At 42.0% G+C, this 22,299-nt stretch overlaps 1 protein-coding gene and 1 long non-coding RNA gene across 2 annotated transcripts in view; one reads left to right on the forward strand and one right to left on the reverse strand.

Moving 5' to 3' along the window:
* Window positions 1–21,295, forward strand: part of LOC116571954 — a 53,069-nt gene extending 31,774 nt beyond the window's left edge. Inside the window, exons 2-5 of the long non-coding RNA XR_004278062.1 lie at window positions 11,147–11,652; window positions 12,379–12,660; window positions 18,243–18,501; window positions 20,159–21,295. This is a non-coding gene — a long non-coding RNA (uncharacterized LOC116571954). The remainder of the gene's footprint in view (window positions 1–11,146; window positions 11,653–12,378; window positions 12,661–18,242; window positions 18,502–20,158) is intronic.
* The window catches only part of LAMA1 (laminin subunit alpha 1), a 158,921-nt gene continuing 145,638 nt past the window's right edge, over window positions 9,017–22,299 (reverse strand). Inside the window, exons 54-63 of the mRNA XM_032310545.1 lie at window positions 22,112–22,275; window positions 21,213–21,398; window positions 19,665–19,800; window positions 18,437–18,549; window positions 15,180–15,369; window positions 14,486–14,644; window positions 13,802–13,955; window positions 12,512–12,645; window positions 10,038–10,260; window positions 9,017–9,477 (exon numbers count right to left, since the gene is read on the reverse strand). Coding sequence (XP_032166436.1) covers window positions 9,317–9,477; window positions 10,038–10,260; window positions 12,512–12,645; window positions 13,802–13,955; window positions 14,486–14,644; window positions 15,180–15,369; window positions 18,437–18,549; window positions 19,665–19,800; window positions 21,213–21,398; window positions 22,112–22,275 — 1,620 coding nt within the window. The 3' untranslated portion in view covers window positions 9,017–9,316. The remainder of the gene's footprint in view (window positions 9,478–10,037; window positions 10,261–12,511; window positions 12,646–13,801; window positions 13,956–14,485; window positions 14,645–15,179; window positions 15,370–18,436; window positions 18,550–19,664; window positions 19,801–21,212; window positions 21,399–22,111; window positions 22,276–22,299) is intronic.

Raw genomic sequence — 22,299 nt, forward strand, 5'->3', positions numbered from 1 at the left:
CTGGGTATCTGACTTGGAGCTCAGGTTCTTTATCATCAAGGTTGCTAAACATCATGTTGCTCTACTCTGCTCAGTGAGAGGCCTAAGGGGAGAGAAGTGGGTTTTCCCCTGAGGGGATAAACTATGACAGGCCCGAAGTCTGCTTCAGATCTAGTAGTAGGTGGTGAAGGTGACTGGAAAGGAGGTAGACAGGAGAAGCAGGAGAGGGAACAACCTCTATGCAAGTCTATAGTCTGCTCTCTGTTGTGGTTTGGATGACTGCCTCCCCCAACTTGGTGGACCAACTTCTAGAATGCCCACGCCTTCATCTCCACTGTAGAGGGTTTCCACAGAAACAGAAAGGCCACCCCCTACACAGTGAGGGGACCCTTGTGCATTTTCATGCTGAGATCGCTGATGCTCCTTTTCTAATCCAGCTGTCCAAGTGAGCTGCCCTGAGATTGCACTTACCTGTGTGCCTTAAATTGCCAGTTGCTATAGAACAACAAAGGTTAACGATTGGCTGTTACCTTTCTCTAGTATCTTCAAGCAGAAACTATAAATTGGGAAGGAATTACAAATTTCATCAATTACAAACATCATCCAGGACATACAGATGGCTGCCAGGGTTCAGAAACAAGAGCAAGGTACAGAAGAGAGACAGGTACCAGAACCACAATTACCTTCCTTGTTAATCAAGTTAAAACTTCACAGAGAAGTAGAAGTTGAATCTATCACTTTCCATATTGGAAAAGTAGGTCATTGCTAAGCGATGTAGAGACCCTTCCCCTTTCCCTCCCCTACTCTTCCCTCCCCTCCCTTCCCTTCCTTCCCTCTCTTCCCCTCCCCTCCCCTTATTTATTTATTTAGCTAGCTAGCTATTTATGAGAGCCAGAAAGAGAGCACAAGCACAGGGAGCGGGAGAGGGAAAATAGGCTCCCTGCTGAGATAAGGAACCCAACTATGCAAAGTTCCATCCCAGGACGCTGGGATCATGACCCTAGCCGAAGGCAGACACTTACCAACTGAGACCCCCAGGTGCCCTTAGAGACCTCTTTTCAAGTAAGAATTTGAATAAGGAAATAATTTTCCTAAAACATGTGCAATAGCAGCCATTTTGACTACAGCCATGGACACAGAGCAAAACTAAAATACATTTGTAGGGAACCAAGTGAGACATCAAAAATTGGGGTTTAAAACTGCTTAGTTCATCAAAAGAATGTACATGGGGGATTTTAAGATTTTTTCCTTTTGAAATTACACATATTCTCCTAGAAAAAGTAGCTGATGAAGGAAACTTTATATATGTAACCTTTTCTTTTGGTCCTGAAAAATACTTTTTAGGTCAGTCCCGATTAAACATTATATCTAAAGGAGGTTCCATCTCCTTCCTTTGCTCTCTTTGCCCCCCGTGACTGGAGTCTGTTTAAAGTCTTCTGTGGCAAACAGTTGTGCCCTCTGCTGAAATATAACTAATAGCATTGGTGGTTTGTTGTAGAACTCAGAGCTTAAAAATCTGGTAAAAAAGTGAAAATGTTCATATTCTGTTCTAATTTACTGTAAGCTGAAGTGATACTTTATTTTTTTTAAACTTTATTTATTTATTTATTTATTTATTTTACTGACTTAAAAAATCATTATTTTTTTCTAGGGTTGAAATTAACATTCTGGAAAGGATGTGCTAAAATGCTAGTCTGTTCATATGTATAAGCCTCTTTAGACTTCAGACACTTTGTATAAAATAGAGAAGTGTTCTTTAGTTTTGTTTTATTTGTTCTTTTTGTTTGTTTAAGGAATAGACTCTTATCTGGTTGTTTGAAAATGTTGTTTTTTTTGTTTTGTTTTGTTTTGTTTTTTAAAGATTTTATTTATTTATTTGACAGAGAGAAATCACAAGTAGATGGAGAGGCAGGCAGAGAGAGAGAGAGGGAAGCAGGCTCTCCGCTGAGCAGAGAGCCCGATGCGGGACTCGATCCCAGGACTCTGAGATCATGACCTGAGCTGAAGGCAGCGGCTTAACCCACTGAGCCACCCAGGCGCCCTGAAAATGTTGTTTTTTTAATTTTTCCCAGTGCTTCAAATTAAGATTGATGTAGTTGACATTACTTTTCTTTTGCAACTCAGTCTTTAAGGGCGACTTTTAAAAATTGAAGTACATTTGATATATAGTGTTCCATTATTTTCAGGTGTACAGCACAGTGATGATTGGGTTAGTCAGTACATGATGCTGTGTTCACTATACCTGTAGCTACCATCTGTCTCCATATGATGTTATAATAACACTATTTTCTCTATGCTATGACTTTCATCCCTATTACTTATCTGTTCCTTAAGTAGAAGTGTGTACCTCCCACACCCTCAGCCATTTTGCCTGCTCCCCCACTGCACTCTCCTCTAGCCATCATCAGTTTGTTCTCTGTATTTACGTGTCTGTTCCTGCTTTTGTCTATTTTATATGTATAATTTTCACTCTTTTTTCTCCATTCATCTATGGATGGACACTAGGACACTATGCTTCCATATCTTGACTATTGTAAATAATGCTGTAGTAAACATAGGGGTACATGTATCTTTTTGAATTAGTGTTTTTATTTTCCTTGGATAAATTCCCAGTAATGGAATTAGTGGATTGTATGTTATTTCTATTTTTAATTTTTTGAGGAATCTCCATACTGCTTTCCACAGTGGCTGCCCCAATTTACTTTCCCACCAGTGATGCACAAGTGTTGCTTTTTCTCTTACCAACACATAATATTTCTTGTCCTTTTGATTCTAGCCATTTTGATAAAGGTGATATCTTACTGATGTTTTGATTTGCATTTCCCTGATGACTAGTGATGTTGAGCATCTTCTCATGTTTCTGTTGGCTGTCTATGGAACTTCTTTGGAAAAAAGTTTAGGTCCCCTGCCCATTTTTTTATATTTGATTATTTGGGATTTTTAGGTGTTGAGTTGTATAGGTTATTTATGTATTTTGGATATCAATGCCTTATCACATATATCATTGCAGATATCTTCTCCCAGTCCGTAGGTCACCTTTTATTTTGTTGATGGTTTCATTCACTGTGCAAATGCCTTTTATTTTGGTGTATTCCCGAAAGTTTATTTTTGCTCTTCCCTCCCCTTACCTGGGGAAGTGTATCTAGAAAAATGTTTCCATTGTTGATGTCAAAGAAATGGCTGCTTCTGTATTTTCTACGAGTTTCATGGTTTCAAGTCTCACTTTAGGTCTTTAATCCATTTTATTTTTCTGTATGGTTTAAAAAAGTGGTCCAGTTCCATTCTTTTGCTGTCCAGTTTTTCTGGCACTGTTTGTTAAAGAGGCTGTCTTTATCCATTGTGTATTGTTGCCTCCTTTGTTAAAGATTAATTGATCATATAAACATGAGTTTATTTCTGGCTCTATATTATGTTTCATTGATGTGTATGTTTTTGTGCTGGTTTCATACTGTTTTGACTACTACAGCTTTGAAGTGTATCATGGAATCTGGAGCTGTAATACCTCCAACTTTGTTCTTTTTTAAGATTGTCTTGGCTATTCAGGATCTTTGTAGTTCTGTGCAAATTTTGTTTCTTCTACTTCTGTGGAAAATGCCATTGATATTGTGATATGGATTACATTGAATTTATAGATCCTTTTGGGTAGTCTGGACATGCTGACAATATTCTTTCAGTACATGAACACAAAATAACTTTCTCTTTGTTTCAGTTTCTTTCATCAGTGTCTTACAGTTTTCAGAGTATAGTTTCTTTCACTTCCTTGATTAAGTTTATACCTAGTTATTTTATTCTTTTTGGTACAATTGTAAATGAGATTGTTTTCATAATTTCTTTCTGCTACTTCATTATTGGTTTATGGATTTCTGATTTCTGGGTGTTAATTTTGCATCCTGCAACTTTACTGAATTCATTTATTACTTCTAATAGTTTTTTGGTGGAGTCTTTAGGGTTTTCTTTGTATAGTATTTTGTCATCTGCAAATAGTGAGTTTAATTTCTTATGAATTTGGAAGCTTTTTATTTCTTTTTGTTGTATGATTGCTGTGGTAAGGATTTCCAGTGCTATGTTGAATAAAAGTGGTAGGAGTGGAATCCTTGTCTTCTCCCTGATATTACAGGAAAAAGTCTTCAGTTTTTCCTCTATAGAGTATTAATGTTAATTGGTTTTTTATATATGTCCATTATTATGTTGAAGTATGTTCCTTCTCTAAACCCACTTTGTTGGCAGTTTTTGTCATAAGTGGGTGTTGAATTTTGTGAAATACTTTCTCTGCATCTATTGAAATGTGATTTTCATCTTTCATTTTGTTGATGTGCATCAGGTTGATTGACTTATGAATACTGAATGTTCCTTGCATCCCTGAATAAATCCCACTTGATTGTGGTGAATGACTTTTTAAATGTATTGTTGGATTTGCTTTGCTAATGTTTTATTGAGGATTTTTGCATCTGTGTTCATCAGGATATTGGCCTGTAGTTTTCTTTTTCTATATTTGTCTGGTTTGGTATCAGGGCAATGCTCCTTTTGTAGAATATATTTGGAAGCTTTCCTTCCTCTCCTATGTTCTGAAATAGTTTGAGGAGAATAGGTATTAACTCTTTAAATGTTTGGTAGAATTCACCTGTGAATCCATTTAGTGCTGGACTTTGCTTTTTTGGGAGTCTTTTGATTACTGAATCAGGTTTATTATTAGTAATTATTCTGTTCAGATTTCTAATTTTGTCTTATTCAATTTTGGAAGGTTGTATGTTCCTAAGAATTTATCCATTGTTCTCAGTTGTCTGGTATGTTGGCATGTGATTTTTTTTTTGTAGTATTCTGTTATAATCCTATTTCTGTAATATTATAACTTCTCTATTGTTTCTGATTTTATTTCTTTGTGTCCTCTCTCCTTGATGAGTCTGGATAAAGGTTTATCAATTTTGCTATCTTTTCAAAGAACCAGCTCTTGGTTTCATTGAGCTTTTCAACTTTTCAACTGTGTGTATGTGTGTGTGTGCTGGGGATATCTATGTTATTTATTTCTGCTGTGATATTTTGTATTTCTTTCTTCTGCTTACCTCCCGCTTTCTTCTTTTCCTAGGTTCTTTAGATGTAAGGTTAGATTGTTTATTTTAGAGTTTTCTTGTTTCTTGAGGTATGTCTGTACCACCATACATTTCTTTCTTAGAGCTGTTTCTGTGTCGTAAAGATTTTGAATTACTATGTTTGCATTTTCATTTGTCTCTGAATTTTTTTATTTCCTCTTTGAATTCTTTCTTGACCCATTTACTGTTTAGTAACATGTTTAGCCATTATGTGTCTGTGTTTTTTGTAGTGTGCGTGTGTGTGGTTGATTTCCTGTTTCATACCATTGTGGAAAGGATGCACAATACAATTCCAATCATAAGTTTATTGGGACTTGTTTTTTTGGCCTGTCATGTGATCTATTCTAGAGAATGTTACATGTGAAGTTGAGAAGAATGTGTTTCTGGGGGCACCTGGGTAGCTCAGTGGGTTGAGCCTCTGCCTTCAGCTCAGGTCATGATCCCGGAGTCCTGGGATTGAGCCCCACATCGGGATCTCTGCTTGGCAGGGAGCCTGCTTTCTCCTCTCTCTCTGCCTGCCTCTCTGCCTACTTGTGATCTTTTTATTCATAATTTTTTATTCATAATTTTTTATTCATATTTCAAAATTTTTTATTCATTTAATCTTTTTATTCATAATTTTTTTTAAATTAAGACCTTTTGTTTCCCATTTAAAGAAGTCCCTTTAACAGTTCTTACAAGGCAGTTTAGTGATAATGAACTCCTTTAACTTTTGTTTGGGAAATTATTTCTCTCTCTCTAAATTCTGAATGATAAACTTGCTGGGTAAAGTATTCTGTTGTAGGTTTCAGCCTTTCAGTGTGAACATGACATGCCCCTCCTCTCAGGCCTGCAAAGTAGTTGCTGAAAAATCAGCTGATAGCCTTATAGGGTTTCCCTTGTACATAAAATTTTGCTTTTCTTTTGCTGCTTTAAAATTGTCTATCTTTGCTGTGCAGAAGCTTTTGATTTTGATGAAGTCCCAAAAGTTTATTTTCGCTTTTGTTTCCTTTGCCTTTGGAGACATATCTTGAAAGAAGTTGCTGTGGCTGATATCGAAGAGATTAATGCCTATGTTCTCCTCTAGGATTCTGATGGATTCCTGTCTCACGTTGAGGTCTTTTATCCATTTTGAGTTTATCTTTGTGTACGGTGTAAGAGAATGGTCGAGTTTCATTCTTCTACATATAGCTGGCCAGTTTTCCCAGCACCATTTATTGAAGAGACTTTTTTCCACTGTGTATTTTTTCCTGTTTTGTCGAAGATTAATTGACCATAGAGTTGAGGGTCCATATCTGGGCTCTCTACTCTGTTCCACTGGCCTATGTGTCTGTTTTTATGCCAGTACCATGCTGTCTTGGTGATCACAGCTTTGTAATAAAGCTTGAAATCAGGTAACGTGATGCCTCCAGTTGTATTTTTGTTTTTAAACATTTCCTTAGCAATTCGGGGTCTCTTCTGATTCCATACAAATTTTTGGATTATTTGCTCCAGCTCTTTGAAGAATACTGGTGGAATTTTGATCGGAATGGCATTAAAGCAATCTAGGCAGTATAGACATTTTAACAATGTTTATTCTTCCGATCCAAGAGCATAGAATGGTCTTCCATCTTTTTGTGTCTTCTTCAGTTTCTTTCATGAGTGTTCTGTAGTTCCTCGAGTACAGATCCTTTACCTCTTTGGTTAGGTTTATTCCCAGGTATCTTATGGTTCTTGGTGCTATAGTAAATGGAATCGATTCTCTAATTTCCCTTTCTGTATTTTCATTGTTAGTGTATAAGAAAGCCACTGATTTCTGTACATTGACTTTGTATCCAGCCACGTTGCTGAATTGCTGTATGAGTTCTAGTAGTAAAATTGTCTATCTTTAACCTTTGTGTTCAGGTGTGTTCTCATGTTCAGTTTGTTTGGATCTCTCAGTACTTCTGGATACCTTTACTTCCCCAGTAGCTGTTATGTCTACAAATAAGTTTTTTGCTCCTTTCTCTCTGTCATCTTCTAAGATCCTTATAATGTAAATGTTCACTTGATATTGTCCAAGAGGGCCCTTCATCCATCCTCATTTTCTTAAATGCTATTTTCTCATTGCTCTTCAGCCTGGATGCCTTTCATTATCTTTTCAGATCACTGATCTGTTCTTCTGCATCTGCTCATCTACCTTTGATTCCTTGAAGGTATTTTTTCAGTTATTTCAATTTAGATGGGTTATTTTTTGTATTTCCTCTTTGTTGAAATTATGAGTTCTTTCACTTTTTTCTCCATTCTGATGAGCATCTTTAAGAACATTATTTTGAACTCTATAAGGCATATTGTTTATCTTCATTTCATTTAGTTCTTTCTCTCAGTCTTTGGTTGTTCTGTGGGGAACATAAGCCCGTCTTCTCATTTTGTTTGAGTTTCTGTGCTTGATCCTCTGAATTAGGTAGAACAGTACTTCTAAACTTGCAAGAATGGTCTTATGTATGGTCATCTCCTGTGTAGACTCTCTGTGCCAGGTGACTTTGGCTGGCTGACTGGAGCTTGTCTGGTGTGGTCAGGGCATCATGTGGCACTCTGGGCTAGGGTTGCCCTGGTGCAATGGCCAGAGCTGACATGGGCATGGGCAGGGCTGTCCCAGAGTGCTAGGTAGAGGGCATCCTAGCAGGACAGCTGAAGCTGAAGTAGATGTGGGCTGGGGGTTTTGGGGGCTCTCCATGCAGTGCACAGTCTTGTGGGGCAGCTATAGCTGAGGCAGATGCAGGCCAGGGGGATCTGGGGTACTCCATGCATAGGGCATCTTGGCAGGAGAGCTGTAGCTGATGTGGGTATTGGCTCAGGCAGTTCCAGGGCTCTCTGGCCAGAAGGTATCCTTGGAAGACAGCTAAAGTCAAAGTAGGTGCAAGTCTGGGTGTCCCAGCGTGCTCAGCACAGGGGGTGACCTAGCAGGCAGTTAAAGCTGAGGCTGGCACCAGGTCAGGATGTCCTGGGACACTCTGCACAGGGGCTGTCCTGGTGCTGTGGCCGAAACCAAGGTAGGCATGGGCTGGGGATTCCTAGTCACTCTCCGCATTGGGTACCTAGGCAGGGTAGCTGGAGCCAAAGTGGCATGAGCCAAGAGGGCCCAGTGTTCTTTGCACCAGGCTTCTCTAGCAGGCAGTGGAGCTGAAGTGGTGCAGACGTGGCGTGTTCTGGGGTACGTTATGCCAGGGTCACCTTACTGGGATGGCTGGAACTATAGTGAGCAATGGCCAGGGTGTTCCAGTGTGCACTGTGTTGGGGCAACTTTGGTGGAATGGCTGGGGTGGTGTGAGCTAGTAGCCCAGAGCTCAGTGAGGCGGTAGGCCAGTGACCGTGCCGGGACCTTTCTCCCATCTACACTATTAGGGTAGATGTGGAACAAACCATGGTGCTCACCAGCCTCTCCAATCTAGAGAGAGATCCAGCAGCTCCCTCATTGTTTACTGGGGTTTTAGGGATGGCTCTTTTCTACCATGGTTTTTTGTTTTGGGGGGTTTTTTGTGCTCCAGGACACCCAGGGCTGCAGTGAGTTAGGGACCCAGGGCTGAGGTGGCAGGTCAATTCTGGGCACCTGCTCCCTATCTGTGCTATCCAGGTGTTCAGGGGAGTGTAAACCAAGATACTTGCCGGCCCCTCTGACCCAGAGACAGTTCCAGCAGCTCTCCCATTTGGTGGAGTTCTAAGGCTGGATCTTTTCTATACTAATTGCTCTTTTAAACCACAGCTTTTTTGCTATACCCTAGGGCAGATGAATCTGCTCCAGGTCCCTCGGTGCTGTCCTTCCCCGCTGGGGTTCACAGGGGTGGGCTTCTTTTCATCACCAGTTTCTACCTCTCTTGCTGTTTTTGTGTGCACTGTTATAGAGAAGCCATTCCAGCAACCCTCAGCTCTTCAGGAGTTGCTCTGTAAATCAGTGCAGAGTCGGTGCGTCCACAGAGGAGGGTTGTTCAGTTTTCCTGCATTGCCGTCCTGGACTAGACTCAGTACTTTATTTTTATGAAGCTCAAATGCAAAACATGAAAAACTCTCGAGTAATCAACAGAATATTCAGTGTTTAGGAGGAAAGAGCCAATGAATTCAATTTACATTTTCAACTATTTAATAGAGGTATTTGTTGTGTATATGATTTTAGTTTAATAGAAACACAAAATTTTTCTCTGGAAACACTTAACCTGAGTGGAAAATGAAATCAGAACTGAAAAGATTTTAATGCACAAAAACAATTCTCCTCAAACTATAAGCAATGATTCCCAGCTGTGGAGTTTCTCTGCAGTTCAGGGTTCAGACGCAGGACAGGAATGAGGGAAAACTCCTTGTAAGTCAAAAGCTCTGCTGAAGTCATAGGATTGTACTTGTGGGCCCTTAATCAGAGTGAGCTTTCTCAAACACCCCCGGAAGGAGGTCTGGCTGCTCAGGCAATTTTGTTTCACGTCAGCTGTTAAAGAAGAAAGCAGACATCTTCTTTAATTTTGTTAAATGACAGCGGTAGCACAGTCGGAACATAACTAATATCAAGTGGTTTCTCTATCAAAATTACAATAATATTCTCCCACAGTAGAAGGCAATGAAAATAATTTTAAGTCACAACTGTACCTTAACCGAGTCACAACTTATGTATTATTTGTAATAATTACTTGGAGCCTCTGAAATGCATAATTCAAATCCAGAATCAGTGTGAGAAGTTAAAATCATGTTTGTCCCCTAAAATGATTTCCTACTCTGGGGGTCACCTAAGATGAGTCACCTTGGTGAAGTCATCTAGCTTACTTTACGTGGGATCCCTTATTCTCAGAGTCTTACCTAAGGGTGAATTTACGTGTGTTTTTTTTAATTTCCAAGAATTCTTAGGTATTTGAAATAACTTTTCTAAAAATGTAAAGGATTTGTCAGCCAAACTATTTTTCTTAAGTGCTATTCTATATCCACCTGAACTAAGACTTCCTTAGTGACAATGCTTTTTAAAAGTGAGTGAGCCAAGCAGACATCCATACGTACCAGGATAGCCACCGACATAAATAGGATTGTTGGTGTCTGCCGAGGTAGACTGGGTGTACGGACTTTCAGCATGAACTGCATTCCCATCAACAATCAGAACCAAGCGGTGTTTGCTTTTCTGAGCTTGAAGTGTGTGCCATTTTCCATCGCAGAGAGCAGTGGTAGTTTTGGGCTTGTATGTGGCTGTTATCCTACCGGCACCGTTGTTAACGTGAAACAAGATCTAGACCAGCAAGACACAGGCAAATACCTTGGTGAATTCTTCCATATCTAAGGAACACAATTCATTTATATAATGCTCTTGAAGTGGATAAAATCCCAAAATTCTAAAAAGGAAGGCAAACTATGAAAAACTGATTTTGAAAAATAGCCTCTAAAGGATTCAGATTTTATTACTCCCCAAATTACAGAAAGGACCAGTGACCACCTCCATGGGAATAAGCCTGAACCACTGTTTTTGCACTAATTCCTCAAATCAGAGGCTCATAGTCAGGATAATAGGAGCTGATGGGTTGACTGAGGGTCAGTTCGTAGCAGTTGACTAGCACCTATGAAGGAACGTTTACTTGCTGTCTTGAGACAGACTGTAGGCGCTCTACCATAGCAAGTGGTAACACACAAAAAAAATCTATGACTTGCAACAAAAGATGGCAGGGAAGACTTGGAAGCATACTATGGTAAGGTTATTATGCTGTATGTGAGGTGGTGTAGTGTATTTCGAGGTAGGCTGTAACAAATTGTAGATTATAAATCCTTGGGTGACAGCTAGACATAGTTTTAAAGGAAAAATAATAGAGGTAAAATATACATCAGAAATTACATTTTTGGCAACTTTTATACTTCTGGTAACATTTTTCAAATGTCACATTTTTTTCAAAATTCCTTTGAAGTGCAGATGAGGAAGAATTTGTAGCTCTGTGTAGACATGGGGATGAAATAAGAGGGGGTGAAAGAGTGAAGGGTAAGGGATACTTTCTTATATCCTCATCCCCATTCTAGGATATCCTAGGAGCCAAAAACACAATGGGGGGATAAGCAAAGTTACTAGAAACAAGCAAGTAAGATTGGAAAAAAATCTAGAGTACAAAGACTTGTTCCTTCCCTTGCAGGAGGCAGTAGCTTAAGAAGATTTAAGTATTTGTCCCAGAGCAACACAAGTTGACCACAGTGCAAGAGAAGTGGTGCGAAATGCAGTTGGGTAGGGACTGGATTGGTGAGACCCTCTTCCACCCCTTCCTGGCCTAGGAGTTGGTTGGCAGAAAATCCCCAGTTCTCATATGGCGCTCGGGGGATGCAGAAGATGGCTAAAGAGGAAGAGGCAGCAGTACTCCTGACCGGATGGGAGTGACCAAAGCTCGAGGATCAGTCCTCACACACTGGTGATGTTGAGACCTCAGACCACTCATTATAATCTGCACAAAAGACTTGGTTGTGCCTGAAAACTAGGAGACTCGTCATACCTCTACTACTGTCAAGAGAAAGCTTGCAGAAAAGAAAAAAGACAAGGAAGACTCTTCATTCACATCTTGCCTGCACCCAGATGGCTCCAGCAGGGTGAAGAAGGAGAATGAGAACAAGGAGAAACTCTGGAAGATTTCAAGCAAAAGAGACTAAGGTACTGCTAATTGTTAAATTTTTTTATTCCCAACATGATGGCTAGAAGCTAAAAAGCAAAAGCAGAGTAGTTAGATGATGGTGTATCCATCCCATGGAATACTCTGCAATAAAAAGAAATGAACTGTTGACACATACAACAAGCCAGATCAACTACCAGGGAACGAGGTTCAGTGTAAAACGCCAATTTCAAGAGGATACAGGATGTATCATATGGTTTATACAACCATTATGAAATAACGGAGAGCTGCAGAACAAATTCGTGGTTGGCCAGCATTAGGCAGGCACTTGGTGTAGATGTGAAGGGCTGGCCCCACAGAGCACTGTGGTAATGGTACAATTAAGTGTCTTGATTGTGAGAGTGGATACATAAAGCTAAACAAGATATACATAATAAAATTGTATAGAACTACACACAGATGTACACATACAACTGGTGTAACTTAAAAAAAAAAGTCTGGATTGTGCCAATGTCAATTTCATGGATTTGATGTTGCATTAGAGTTATGCAAGCTGATAACCCTGGAGGAGCCTGGGGGAAGGGTACAACAGGACCTCCCTGAACATGTTACTCTAACTTGTTCTCAGCCTATAATTATTTCCAAATAAGTTAACAAATATTAGGGAGGGTAAGAGCATCAGTTTGGCAACTTTCAGATGGTGTAGTAGAGTTGTAATTTTGCTTTAAACTTAATTTCAATTTTTTTGTTATTTGTAATCTTTTTAGGATTAATTGAACATTTTCTGCACTCCATTGAAATGGATCATGGGAATCTGGATCTAGGTATTCCTACTGTTTCTTAGTTGCTCTGTTTCTGACCCTGGGGTAACCAGGAACCTCACCGAGATCAAGCACCTACCTTGCCATTTACAATCTCTAATCCAATGGCATCTACTTTGGCGCTGCTGATCCCCAGAAGGACACCGTTTTCAGAGGTGGTACGAAATTCCAGTGTGATGTTTACATCTGATCGGACTTTGTAGCCTTCCTTCACTGAAGAATACAAAGGTAACCTCCAGTTAGGGGTGAGCCTGGCCCAAGAAGGCTCAGGGTCAAAGAGGTCATGGGCTGGCTGGCTGTGCATTTTGGCTCCTGGCTCAGGAAGCCTGGCTCTAGCTCTTTCATCCTCACCAGCAAGTCATTTTCACCCTCTGAGCCTCAGCTTCCTCATCTGTAAGATGAAGTGATGCTCTTAAAGAAGACCTATGCCATCATCAGGGTTAAGCCAGACTAGAGTCAGGGCAGGCCCATCCTCTCATCTAGAGCCACAGAGGGAAAAAGCAGAAGGATTTGATCCATAGAATCTCATCATCATCTAGCCAGGAACAGTCCATTCTGTTTTCCCAATACTGGGTATGTCATCATTTACTGAGAAGATTAGCACTCACACAGGATTTTTTAAAGTGGGGTGTAATGAAATGGATATTTTATTTAGGTGATAGGAAAACTGAAAAACCAAACTGGGGATATGTAGCAGGCAATCGTTCAGTCCAGGGTTAAAGCAGAATTGGGACTGAAAGAAAGATGTGTGCTAGCTCTTCCCTCTGCCCACCCCCCCACCCCTAATCTCCCACCAGAGCCTCCCTGGTTCCCTGTGGTAGAAAGCAGAACAGAGGTCAAGAGGAGCATGGTCCTGAGTGCAAGTAGGAGTTTAACAGTAGGAGTCTAACCAAAAAGCCTTGAGGAATTTGCATTCTAAGGCATTTTTGACATTTAAATTCCTCTACTTAGGATCAGTATTTTTAATAATCTCAATGGAGTCATTGTTTTCATCAGACCTGACTTGATTTGGCTGGTCTGGGTATTTTATGCTGATTTTTGTCAAAGGCATTTATTAACTTGGGCAGTGACAATATGCCTTACATAATTTAGGGGAAGTACAGATGAAACCAGTACCGCATGCGTGCCCTCTGCCAGGAGGTGCAGCATTGCTGGTGGGAGTGAGCCTGCATCAGGCCATCTGGATAGCATGCAAGGGAGAAGGCTTTTGTATTGGAAGTTGAGAAATCTGGATAAACTGGAACACTTAACTCACTCTTGTCTTGCTGCAGGCCTGTCCAGGAGGCCTGTCCTAGCATTTCATTCTTGGATCAAAATCAGAGTGCAGGCTAATAAACCCAAAGATTTCTTTCATGTTGATAATACATACCAAGAGCTGCATATCCACTTCCTTCAAAGAAAGTTCCTTCCTGGACCGCTGCATAGCACCTAGTTACTGAAAATGCAGACACTGGCCTTTCCTTGTCCAGCTGTTTGCCATTGACTGTCACCTCCCCGATGCAGGCAGGGACACTATGGGTGATCTAAAACAAATGACAGGACAGTAGATGCTCTAAGTATAATAAAAGTATAATGAGAAGGCCAGTTTTTCCTGTTTCACCAAAACATTAAAATATTAGCTTTTGGTTTTTAAAATCAGATTTCCACAATAGTCTACATAAACATCTAACTGAAAAAAAGCTACTAGCTAGTAGGATTTGGCTTTCAGTAAAGGTGTTTTCTATGATTTGGGTTAAGTAGTGTGGAATTCAAGAATGCTGAGTTTTCTAATCTGCAAATACAAATCCACTAGTTTTCCTGAATTGTACCAGGGCTAATGGCTGTGAAAAGGGAAATGTTCATTAACTAACAGGTAGAAAAGTCTGGCTGAGCTTCAAGGGCTTCTAAGGGGAAACCGAAACACAAAATCTGGGGACAAGATTTTAAAAGGTCTGTATCACGCAGCCAAGCCCTAGTCTCAAACAAAATAACTTAACATTTTCCTTTACAAAAGAAAAAAGACAAAAACACAGCCACAATAAAGGTAAAATGGGCTGCAGAAAAAGCTGCTTACATTCCCAATGTTCCTGGCCCTGTAGTCAGAGGGAAGGCCTCCTAGGTACAGCTTTCCTTCCACATCCAGCATGGTCCCATCTCCCACAGCAGTCACCGTGGGGGCCTCCTGGCCATCGACCATCATGAAGCCCTTTCTTTTAAAGTGCTCTGTCTTGACCTAGAACAAAATGAGAATATTCAGTTTTTAAGGAATCTGAGAAAGCAACAGATATTTGTTTGCAACATCTCTTCATTATTGCTATAAATAGCCTGAATGAGACCCTAAAGGATGGGTCCAATTTCCACACAGTTGGTGCTGAAGAGCCAGAGCCTGGCAGGAGATGGGGTAGGCACAGGTAAAGCACATATTAGAACAGGAAGTACTCCTGAGTCCTAGTTCTAAGAAAGCAAATGCTGTGATCTAGGGGTGGGCTCATTCACCCCACAGGTGGGTTTGATTTACTTCTCATAAGTCGAGAACACTTTTGGAACCTTTCATTCATTCCACCACTGTCTGCTGAGTGCCTGTTAGGTGTCAGGCACCGAGCTAAGCCCTGGTCATACTTCAGGATTTTGCAAAGGTCCCAGCCTGCAAGGATCTTACATGCTGTAGGGTAGATAGTACACACAAAGCAAGCTATATCATTTTCATGACTGTGAACTGGATGGAATAAAACTTAGCATGAGTGATTAAAAGCTTCCTGAGAGCATACCGTGTGCCATCTGCCATCATTGATCAGTGCAGGATGGGAAACTGTTGTTCTGCCTTTCCCAAGATCAAACAGGAAGTGAAGGTGGCCCCCGTGCAGCTGGAGTGTGGCGTAATCAACTTGGTTCTGATGAGCCATGTAGTAAATCAGACCGCTGGAGGCGAATGTTCGGATACTTAGCTGAACTGAAAGCCTAGAAGAAAACAAGAGCTCGGCCCTCAGAAAGGAATAAACTTTCACTTTTAAAATTAACCTGAGAGAGAGAACCCAATCATTGTTTCAGTCTTTACATTGAAAGGTCTCAACAGAGAATCATTCATTCATCCATCTGTTCATCCAATTAATGGTTACCCTATATGTTTAATTGCCAGGAACTGTTCTAAATGCTAAGGCTGAAGCAGTAAACATAGAGGAATGTCCTTTCTCCTACAAAACTAATACCAGAAATCTATCAGATAAAACTGGGTCAAAAGAGGCGAACTGGTAGGTGGTTCTATTATGTAGGAAGGCAGGCAGCTCTGAAAAGATGGTATTTCCACTGAGCTCTGAATGACAGGAGCAAGCCCTACAAAGCCCAGCAGGGTAGATCTGCCTTACGTTTTTGGACAGCACAGAGTATGTGAAAACAATGGCCTGATTTGGCAGGACAGCCAGGAATCCCCTAGCAGGGCTCTAGGGACACGGCAGCCCACAGCAGTGGACAGAAGCTGGCATCTGGGTGGCTGTTGCAGAAGGGAGCACAGCATCACCAAAGCACTCAGGGACAAGAAAAGGAGAGTGTGGCCCTGCCCTTGTGGATGAAGGGCTCTGGGAGGCAGTATTTCCATCTCTACTGCAGTGGGGAGTCAGTCCTGAGGGGAATGGGCAGGGCTTGACTGACATCTTCAAAGGAACCTATGCTGTGAAGAAGCCCTGTATGAGGCCATGGGGCCAGCAGGCATTAGCAGGCAGCTGCTGCAACCATCCACAGAGGCAGGGTCCTGGTGGCTTCAACGGGGGTCTTATGGGGGATGCAGAGGGGATGAACTAATTCATGAAATGTTCTGGAAGAAGAAGCAATAGGACCTGTACATGGACTGAATTTTCAGAGAGAGGGAATGAAAATAACCATCTCTAGGTTAGGGTCCTAGGCATCGAGAGAAAGGGTGCTGATGTCTACTGAAATAGCAAAGATGGGACAGCAGGTTTAGAGGAAGACTGAATTCTTTCTTGGTATGTTGGTGTGGAGAAGCCAGTTGGGGATACACCTCCACAGTCCTAAGCAGAGGTCAGGGCTAGACGTGTGGGTGCTGGTACAAATAGAGGATGTTTTAAAGCCACTGAAATATGGAAGTTCCCCTGAGAGAATACACAGAAGAGGGCCGGGCCTTCTCTGATCGAAGAGGAACCAGCAGAGGAGACCGAGCAGAGAAGGGCAGAGAGAGCAGGAAATCAGGAGCGTGTGGGGCTAAGACAGCCAAGTACCTGTGAGAGTGCTGAGGTCCCAGCAAAGAAGGGCTCCCGGGATGCGGGCACAGCTGGTCTGGGATAACTGTGGCAAGAGCAATCAAGAAGCGAGGGGAGGCTGACTGGGCTGGTGGAGAAGGACAAGAGGGGAGAAAGGCAGACTGCCACAGGAGACAGCCTCTGTTTTTTTGTTTTTAAATAAGGCAGTTCTTTCAAGAAGTCTTGAAATAACAGCCAGGATACTGTGCGGGTAGGGTGGGATATGGAGTCTCTCAGAGTTTAAGTTAGGAGCTACCAGAGCGGAATGGTTACCAGCATAAACACAGTGTCTGGGTTTGAATCCCATTCTGCTGTGTGCCCTGAGCACGTGACTTGACTTGCCTGTGCCTCAGTTTCCTCATCTATAAAAGAGCAAATAAAGAGCATACCTTCCTCATAGAATAGTTATGAGTCAGGGGGTACAGTTAAATACTGAGGGACAAGGATCTGCTTGTTAGCACTGAGGCTGCTGAGGGTGATGGCTCTGAGAGAAGCGATGGGCTCCAGAGGGCAGAGAGGGGACAGTAGGACCCCTCCTCTGTGGTAGGAGGGGAAGAGGTACAAGGTGCAGACAAAGGCAGGCTTCTCTTTCTGGTAGTGGACAGATGAGGGAGTTCTCTGTGTTCAGTGAGGTGTCATCGGCTGGGGCAAGAAGAGAGGCTGTGGGGATTTTGAGTTTTGAGATAAGAAAAGCTATAAGGAGTAAAAAAAACGTGAACATATAACAGTACCAGCTGCCCATGTGATTGGGGAGTTCCATCTGAATTCACTGGCTTCACGTCCAACCAGGGAGGGAAGAGATACACACTTCTACAATCTTGACCACCAGTTTGGGTCCTAGCATGGATTAGCTAAGTAGCAGTTCTACCCAGGGCCAGTGTGCAAAGGAACACCAGTCATAATGGCATTGGGGGCTGCAGGGGGTGGTGCTGAGAAAGCATGAGGGCTTTGAGGTCTTGATACAGTTGAGGAGCTGCTGGGATGGGAAGCAGCAGAAAGGAGGTGGCGGCTGATTAATAGGATGCTTCAGATAGAGATTTTGGAGGTGGGATGGGTGTTTACAAAGTAGGGTAGAGGATGACCATGGGGAGAGGGTGGCTGAGGAAGACCCTCTAACAGGAGCCAGAGTATTTGGAAGGTCAGAGGAAGATCCTCTAACAGGAGCCAGAGGATTTGGAAGGTCAGACGTGGAGCTGCTGAATTCATGGAGAATGATGGCCTGAGCTGTGGAACAAAGACACTGAGTCAAGATCTGAAGCCAGGGTGATGGAGGGGGTGGTGACGATGGGTACAGTCTGAAGGGTTTGGAGAAGTGGACAAATGTTGAATGTGGGCTGGCTAAGCCAAGCAAGAGTCCCTGGGGACAAGTAGGTGTGAGGGCGAGAAGGACCGGGCAGATTAGTGTATGGCACCAAGGAGTTTGAGGGGCGCAGTGAGAGAGTTTGGGGGAATAATTTGATCAGATTAGTAAGTGCTTACAATAGAGTAGGGTTGAAAATCCAGATGCTGATAGATCCAAAGAACTTGAGATTCTAGAACAAGAGGAATTTAGAGAGAGAACCTACCCATGTGCTTTCCTAGATTCATACACAGGGGCAGCAACCGGCCTTCCTCAGAAGGGGTAAGAACAAACCACAGGGACCCCACTGAACCACATCTGAAGCATCGGTTGTGCACAAGGCCTGCATTCCTGTTCTCTGCCTTCTCACCGCTGAGGAATACCTCCCTGTTCATCTCTCTGAGATGCCTAATGAAGACTTCAGAACAATACCCACCTCTTTCTGACAGCCAGCTGATTGAAAGGCAACACGAAATGGCTGCTTTGTGAGAGGCCAAACTGGTGAGCACTGGGGATATAGTCTGGGGCTCTGTCCACAGCACACTGTTCCTGTAATAAGAGATGCAGACAGACTCTTACCACAGAGCCAGGGCTTCCCCTGACATGTACAAGTTTTTCCCTAAAGAAAACCTCTCTGAAGCAATTGGATCAGAACACCAACAGCTACAAATATGTGTTGGCACAGACTCAGTCTTTGCTTTGAATAGTTTACTTGCTATCTCTTCATCTCTGAGAAGGCAATTAGAGCTTCTGGCTTTCACCTCAGTCCCACTCAGGTTTGCTTAAAATTACCCTGAATTTTCATCAGGGGAAGGGCCAGAGGGTATCAGCTGCCACAGGAGTGGCTACAGCCTGTGCACCAGGAAACACACCCAGCAGGGCCTTTGAGGGGGATGTCTGATGCCTCCCAGGCAATAGCAGGGGAGGTGGGACAACAGCCACTGCAGGAGGGGGTCTGCTTGGGAACAGCGCCCTCTACACAGTGAGTCCGAACCACGTGAGGCTTCTGGGGGAGGGAGGGGTGGGTTTGGATGCTACCAAGAGCACCTGCTGGAAGTCCAAGATTGGCTATGCTTGGAAGGTACTGCTCTTTGCGTGACTGCTCACCGTCTACATGATTAGAGTACATGCTTTAACCAAGGAAGTGGAGGAACCAGAAAAAAAAGAAAATGAAAACTAGTAACTGCCATTAAAAATATTTGGTCAATACATACATGGTGGAATACTACTCAGCTGTCAAAAAGAATGAAATCTTGCCATTGGCAGTGACATGGGCAGAGCTACACAGTGATGCCAAGTGGAATGAGCTACCGAATGATGGTAAGGGGAGTAAGTCAGAGAAAGACAAATACTGTATGGTTTCACTCATATGTGGAATTTAAGAACTAAAACAGATGAACATATGGGAAGGGAGGGAAAAAAAAAAAAGGAGAAACCATAAGACTCTTAATGATAGAGAACAAATGAATTGCTTGAGGGGGGACTTGTGAGGGATGGGCTCGATGGAGGGTGTGCATTAAGGAGGGCATGTGATGCATACAACACCCAGTGCTCAGCACAGCTGATAAACTGTTGAACACTACATCTGAGGCTAATGATGCACTGCTCTATGTTGGCTAATTGAATTAAAAAAAAAAAAAAAGATTAAGGAAAGCCCCTCTTACCAGACGTGGTAAAGGCTGGGGCTCTGGCAGGCGCTCACTGTCCTCTCCGTGAAGAGTGAGTTTCGGCCTTTCTGAAAGCAAGCAGGTGTCCAAGTCCACCTGTTCACTGCCAGCCGCACTTGTGAAATCCAAATGTCTAGATACAGAGTGTTTACAAAATTAAGATACTATAAGTCAACACAGGAACCAACATCATTTGATTATTGAACACTAAAATCCATGAAAAACCATTAATCTATTACTCTTAGAGTAACCAAATGGACTGTCTTCCACAGCAACTAGAAGTCCGTCTATCTTATCCTCTTGTTTGATTCTTTGACCCACCCCACTCCAGGCCCTCCCCATGTTGTCTACCTGACCACCAGCCTCCAGAGTGGGCTCGAATGCTGTCTGCTCCTCCTGCAGCCGGGGCAGAGCTAAGGGAAAGACTATGGTTCTGGTCCTCAACAGTAGTGGACACTGTCCTCAGTTAAACACTGATTTCTTTCTTACAGGTTTGCATCTGCCAGGAAGTCATGAATTACACTTGTTCTCCTTCCCTTCACTCTGTAGCCCTTGCAACATGTCCCGTTTATATGTACCCTCTTGGCACTTTCTGAGGACATGGCTGTGAATGGCACAGAAATATTTCTGCCTTGTGGATTTCCCAGCCTCATCGCTTTCAGGAGGAAGAAGACGAATCAATTGTGTATTCATAAACAGAGAACTGGGTGAATAAATTAATCAACTGTACAAATGAGTAAACCAAGGCTCTGACATTAGAATTGTGCTGAAACCCAATGTACTTTTATTCTTTTACATTTCAAGGACTCTTAAGAGGTTCTTTCACAGAGGACACGGTGACCCTCAAAGATCCAAGTCCTTGTTTGAGGTCTCAAGGCAAAGTCAGCCACGCAGCTAGGAGGGGAGCTTCAGCCTCCTGATGCCCCCCGCAAACTCTGGTTCCATACCCGCCCCCCCCGACCCCCACAGATCAGCATAGCATCTGACCCACCAGCACTCCTACCTACGCAGAGGATGACTGAGGAAGAAATAACTGCCTGTGGGCACATGTCACTTCTCTTCCTCCTCATGAGCTCCACAGAGGAAACAGACTAAGAGGAGTTCATTAGACAGTCATTGTTTTAGGAGGAACTGTTAATAATCTGAAGCTGTAAGGAGCCCAGCTATAAAGGTTCCTTGAAAGCGGTGAACTCAAGACAACAAGAAACTTGCATCACAAAATTTCTGTTCCCTGGAATTCATGTCACAAGTGTATTTGACCTCTGATGTTTACTGATAGTCCTATAGAGCTAATGTTCAATGGTTTTTGTTTTGTTTTTTTTTTCTTGTTTTTTTAATTCTAGGATTACCAGATCTATCCATCATTCTAATCCAGTAAAATCCATGTGGGTGACTATTATGATAGAACAATGGGATTCACTTTTTATTCAGAAACTTAGGATTTTAGGCAATCTCAAACAGCAGAGTTAGCAGATCATTGTCAGTACTCAGCAATAAAAGATTTCTAGGAAGTGCAGAAACATGTTGACGCTCAGTTACACTTACTCCATATTAAAGATCAGGTTTTTGATGCAGCCATGGAATGATCTTCTCATCTTGAGCACTGAGTTCCCCTCCTCCTCTGGAATCCCCCCTATGTACAGCTTGGATACATTTATTGCCTTGCTTTCTGCTGAGGAGCCCAACTTCATTTCTATGGGATTGGTCTCATCCATCTGGACAGTGATAACTCTAAAAGGTCAAAGGAGAAAAGAAAAGCTTTTAAATATAATGAAACATAACTTTATTTTAATATATAATTCCACAAGTTCATTCTGAATGATTAAAGTTCATACTGAAAGATAAATTTTAACATGACATTATGTGAATAAAAAGGTGAATCTTGAAAATGAAAACATACAATTGAACATTCTCCCCAAATGAATGGGTGTTATTAAATACTGTTGAATTCAATTGCTTTTTGGAGGGTATTGTTTTTTTACTTTACTGTAATGAAATAATCCAGCATGCTTTTAAAATATTTGGCCTACAGTTTCGGAGGGAAATACATAGGGATGTTGATATAACACTATTTACTATTTTAACTATTTACTGTGCTGTTATTTACTATTTTTCCATTTGCTATTTAGTATTGATGTAATGTTATTTACTAACACTATGTTACTATTGACCACAGAATTAATCTGATCTTAGACAATATATACTGGGCTCCAGAAAAGAGCAGGGTTAAGGTTTTTCAATTTTGAAAATTCCAAATATCTTACTTTGAAGCAGATGAAATTAATTTCTAGAGAGGTATTCTAGCAAGGTTCCAGAATTATTTTGGAACTATAAAATCTCTGAATTCTCATGACCTCATACTAATCATCCCAGTCATTTCACTGTGAAGAGTATCCTAACAAGGTTCCTGTTGGTGAGGTCACCATGCCCTTGTACACAAATACCTCCCGGTCCTTATCAGGGAAATGGAATGTTCTCGGCCGTCACCATATGTGCCCTTGGGAGCACGCAGGAGAGCTCTTCTCAGGCTTGTTCCGTCCCCAGAGTTAATATGCACTTCTATGTGGCCCTCAATCAGCATGATGGAAAAGAAGGGCTGGGAAGGTTGCTAAGAGATTTCAGATAGAAAAAA

This window comes from Mustela erminea, chromosome 13 (assembly GCF_009829155.1).
Source record: "Mustela erminea isolate mMusErm1 chromosome 13, mMusErm1.Pri, whole genome shotgun sequence".
In the NCBI taxonomy this organism is placed as follows: domain Eukaryota; kingdom Metazoa; phylum Chordata; class Mammalia; order Carnivora; family Mustelidae; genus Mustela; species Mustela erminea.